Source organism: Populus trichocarpa, chromosome 2, assembly GCF_000002775.5.
Source record: "Populus trichocarpa isolate Nisqually-1 chromosome 2, P.trichocarpa_v4.1, whole genome shotgun sequence".
NCBI lineage: Eukaryota > Viridiplantae > Streptophyta > Magnoliopsida > Malpighiales > Salicaceae > Populus > Populus trichocarpa.
This window is the reverse complement of record NC_037286.2, coordinates 4,486,054-4,491,165: the sequence shown is the minus strand read 5'-3', so window position 1 is coordinate 4,491,165 and position 5,112 is coordinate 4,486,054. Positions and strand designations below refer to the sequence as shown.

Genomic DNA, 5,112 nt, shown 5'->3' with positions numbered 1-5,112 from the left:
CCAATGGATTTATCATCGGTTTATTCTGTCATTAACATACATATAAATACAATTCTCCGTCGAATAAAATCTATTAGTAATATGCTATAATCACTAATGGGTTTGCCAATGAAATTATTGCTGGTAAATTTTCTTGTTTGGTGCGATGATTTCGTTGCTAAATCAATCGATGATTACTATTCTTGACGAATGACCAATGAAATAAAAATCATCAACAATGTTTTTTTAACGATTTTTTTACGTCAGTTATTCTATCAATAATTGTATTTCCAATTACACAAAAGTTTAAATAGGAACAAAATATTTTATCAGTGTTTCGCTATTTTCTTGTAGCGAATTCACAGTTCACAGCAACCCAGACTGTCTATGAAGAGAAAACAAACCAAGCTTTCTCCATACTTAACAAAAAAGAAAGAAGGTTTTAACCAGGATAAATGGCAGACACAGCTAGGTTGATTAATAACTAACAACATAGACAATTCTAATTAAAATTCTCAGGCTGGTTATGGCAGGTGCGCACATTATTCATAGTTGGGTTTGGGAAAAACCCTCAAACACTATAATATTAATTAATTAATCATCAAAACGCTTCTGTTCAAACCTCAACTAGTCATTCCTCAATCCATGGGAATAACTATTCATATTTATTTTTAAATAAAAAATAGCACAACAAGAAATAAAAGAAAAAAGAAAATAAATATTCTTTGATTTAAATACAAATATTGTTTATCATTTTTCACAAACACAAATTTAATTTTTTCTTTCATATCTATTTATATTTCTAATTCAAAATAAACCTAGAAAACAGCAAAACCCCTCGTAAATATGTGACGATCAAGGTCAATCAAAGTAGGACCCCGTCAGACAATATACGGCCAGGATTCAAACGCCAATGTCCATCACACTCCACACAATCCTCCCCGCACCCACCCCTCCACCTTCCTTCGTTGACTCGTCGACTTCAAAACCTTGGGAAAATTCTCTAATGGCTGCTCCTTGATCAAATCCCCCAAAACTCTCTCTAAAACACAAAAAAAACACCACCTTCTTTCTCTAAATGGACTCGTCTCTCCAAGCAGTCCTCGCCGCCGCTGCCAGCTTCTTCCTCATAACACTGATCTTCGCTTTCATCGTCATCGTCTGCAAATCCACCTCAAACCAAGACTACCGACGACGACGACAACGCCACCACCATCAGAGCAGAACGGTACCAAATCCGGAGCTCTCCATGACAATCGACGAAAGCGCCACCTTTGACCCGGAAATGAACCGGATCTCCATGGAGGAGCTCAAAGTGTCCACCAAGAATTTCTCCGCCGATTTAATCATCGGCGACGGAAGTTTCGGCTTGGTTTATAAAGCTACACTGTTTACCGGCTCTACGGTCGCCATTAAAAAGCTTGACCCGGATGCCTTTCAAGGTTTTCGTGAGTTTCGCGCCGAGATGGAGACTTTAGGCAAGTTGCGCCACCGAAATATAGTTAAAATTCTCGGGTATTGTGTTTCGGGTTTGGAACGGGTTCTAATTCTTGAGTTCGTTGAAAGAGGAAGTCTTGACCAGTGGATTCATGACACGTCATCGACGAATAACGAGCAGTTTGTTAAGATCCCGTTACCTTGGGAGACGAGGATCAAGGTAATTAGAGGAGTGGCCAATGGCCTTGCTTATTTGCATGGGCTTGAGACCCCCATTATTCATAGAGATATCAAGGCTAGCAATGTTTTACTGGATTCGGAATTCGAGGCCCATATTGCTGATTTTGGGCTCGCCCGTAGAATCGATGCGTCGCATTCCCATGTGTCAACGCAGGTAGCCGGGACCATGGGATACATGCCGCCGGAATACAGGGAGGGTGCCGGGGCAACGGTGAAGCTAGATGTTTACAGTTTTGGGATTTTGATGTTTGAGGTTGCGACCGCGGAGAGGCCAAATTTGCCTAAGGTGGTGGAGGAGAAGGAGGTGTGGCTGATTGAATGGGTCAGGAAAATGTTAGGGCAAAATCGTCATATGGAAATGTTGGATAGTAATACACCCAAGGAGGGATTGAGTGAAGATGAAGTCAAGGAGTATTTCAGAATTGCGTCTTTGTGTACAGGAGAGTGTATAGACAGGCCTGCCATGAGTGAAGTCGTGGGTTTGTTGAAAAAACTTTCAACGTGAAATTGTAATTTGGTGAAGATTTGGATTAGTTTTTGTCATCGCCAAGAATACTACGTGCATATATCTTGGGAGGTGCAAGATTTGTGCACGGTGGTAATGGTGGCCTAGGTCAAATTTAGGTGGGAGTGATGTGATGAAAGGGATGTACATAGCTCGTGGACGCATTGCTAAAATGTTAAACGGGTAAGTAAAAATTATTTAATTGAGGTGCTTTTATTATATAATGTTAGAAATTAGTATTTAACTGAGACGCGGGCCAATCAAAAGTCAATTATTGTGTACAAAAAAAGAGTGAGAGTCGTTAATGCTTTCTTGCATACCATGAAAAATGTGAAATGCGGATTGAAAACTGATCCATGTATCATGTAAAAATTGGAGTGACTATTTGAGGGGGGTTTTTTGCGTGGTGGTTTTTACGTTTGAAGCAACCATAGCAAATATTATATTTCGTTATATAAAAAACATTTTGGTGGGGCTCATGATAATTCACGTTTTGCATGTGATTTTTAGCGAAGCAGCTCTTAGCTGCTTTTCTTCTATCAGTGTTTCAGTGAATAATTTGTTTTTTCTTTTCAGTGTGTTTATTTTTTATACATTTTTTTTTAAAAAAAATAGTTTAGAGTGAATTAAATTCACTCGCATTGTCATGTAAACAATATTTTTTTTCCTAAAAAACTAGTGTAGAGTGAATTAAATTCACTCGCGTTGTAATATCAAATCAATTTTATTCTTGATAATATTTTATCTAATTTTATTGCATGCTCAAAAAATTATGGAAACTATAGTTCTTGTCGGATGAATTTTGTACGTAATGGAATTGTAGATGGTTTAATGGAATAATAAAAAATATTTTATATAAAATATTATTTATTTCATAATGTAATAGCAATAGTTAAATCTACAATATTTAAATTAAAAACCATCAATATTGGTATATTTTTTTAAAATTATTTTATAACCTCAATTTCAAAAGCATTCTTAACCAAACACATTAAACTACTTTTTGTTCAACCTCAATTTCAACCACAATTTTAACCAAACACTTATTTTTTCAAACCAATCTCAACTAAAAGTACTTTTTATAAAAACTACTTTTTTCAAACCACAACCACAACAGCTACCGCAATACCAAACACACTAAGAGGTGAATCGGTGTCCCTGATCGAATGGTGATTTGGTTACAGTTCTTTTTTATGTTATCATTGAAACCTTATAAGGCTTAAAAATGAGACAACGGATTGTCCAAAGATGAAATCTTAAAAGACATTTACGGAGTGAAATGAAATGGTTGTGATATACTGTATTGAACCGAGTTGACCTGTAAAATTTATGATTACATGATTGGGTAATGAACACAATGATATAATTAAGTTAGGCAATGTCTTTCTTTTCTCGTCCTTTATTTTCTATTCGGGTCTTAATCGGCCTTGAGTTTGATTAAATCTAGAACTAAGTTTAAAAGTTATAAAATAATCAGGGTTGGATTTTAAAAAAATATCATATTGTATCAGACTCGATCAACCCGAGTTAATCCATAAAATTTATAATCAAAATTATGGACACAACCTTAAAAAGGTGACCAGATTTGGCAATGTCTCTTATTTTCTAGATTGCGCCTCAATTACGCCTTAATAAGCCGTAGGGATGAAGTCAAAGAGTTATCAACAAATTGTAGATCAAATAAAACAAAAGTTTGAAATTTCAAGCTAAATTGAAATGGCATAAAATATTTAGGGGCTAAAAATGAAAAAAAGGAACATTGTCTAGCGTCTGCAACACACACGACAACGTGCAAGGAGGATGTTGCATTGAGGTAGTGTGTGCGTCCTTTTCCGTGACTCGATAACGGTAGTCTTTGGTGTCGTTAGAATCGTCTCATCGAGTTCTTCCTCCATGTACGACGCATGTCGGTGTTGGATTCCCAACGTGGCTCCAATGACGATTTCTCCAATCGGATGTTTTTCTAAACAAGTCCACTGTGCACTAGAAGTGCGTGCACCATGGACTCCAATAGAAAATCACCCTTGAGTTTTAGTTTATATTAGCTATTTGACATGCACTTCGTCATGGGTCGGATAATTTTTTTTCAACTAAAAATAATATATATATATATATATATATATATATATATATATATATATATATATATATATATAAGCCTTTCCAATGCATTGTTTGACATAAAAAAAGTTATAATTGTAAATCAAAAAGTTTATGCATGTTTTTAATTAAATAAATTAAGAACCATTTGTGTCAATAAATACAAAAAAATTGTTAATGATAACTAAATGCTAAATTGAAAGAATTAAGAGATAGATGCAAATCAAAATATTTGATATCACAACACGAGTTATATACATGGTTGTGTTTAGAGTGTTTGTTTATTAAAATCATTTTTTTTATTTAATCATATAATGATAGAAATAAACAAATGCTTGAAATTGATTGAAAAAAAATCAAATTGAAAAAAATAATTATGGAAGGTTTCTCGTATTAGAAAAAAAGTATTATTTTATGTGAAAACGAAGTAAAATCCATACAAGATTAACAAAAGAATAAATTAAAAAGTTGATAGATAAATATGGATATAGATATTTGATATGAAACATGAGTTATAGGCTTGATTGTATAGTTTTTCTTGAAACTAGAGTCTTATGTAATAAAAAAAAATAGTAAAATAAAAACACATATGGGAAAACGATTCAATAAAATTAAAGAGAAAATAAAATGAGTAAGGTTGCATAGAAAAGATACCTCATAAGATCAATTTTTTTTAAAAAAAGTGTATTCGTAAACTAAGTAAAAATTAAATAATATTTTATAAAAATAACATCATAACCAATTATAAAAACTTAAGAAAACCAATAAAAAACCAAAACTAAAAGATAATTTTTTTTTTTTAAAAAAAAAAAACCAATGGACCCAAAAAAAGAGGCCCTATATGCGTGGGC

General features: G+C 33.8%; 1 protein-coding gene across 1 annotated transcript; it reads left to right on the top strand.

Annotated features, from left to right (window-relative positions):
• Positions 1-900: 900 nt before the first annotated feature.
• On the top strand, positions 901-2,409 carry LOC7467802 (probable receptor-like protein kinase At2g42960). The gene has a single exon (XM_002302127.4). It carries the CDS (start codon positions 1,058-1,060, stop codon positions 2,159-2,161), a length of 1,104 nt encoding a protein of 367 aa, XP_002302163.1. The 5' UTR covers positions 901-1,057; the 3' UTR covers positions 2,162-2,409.
• Positions 2,410-5,112: the final 2,703 nt, after the last annotated feature.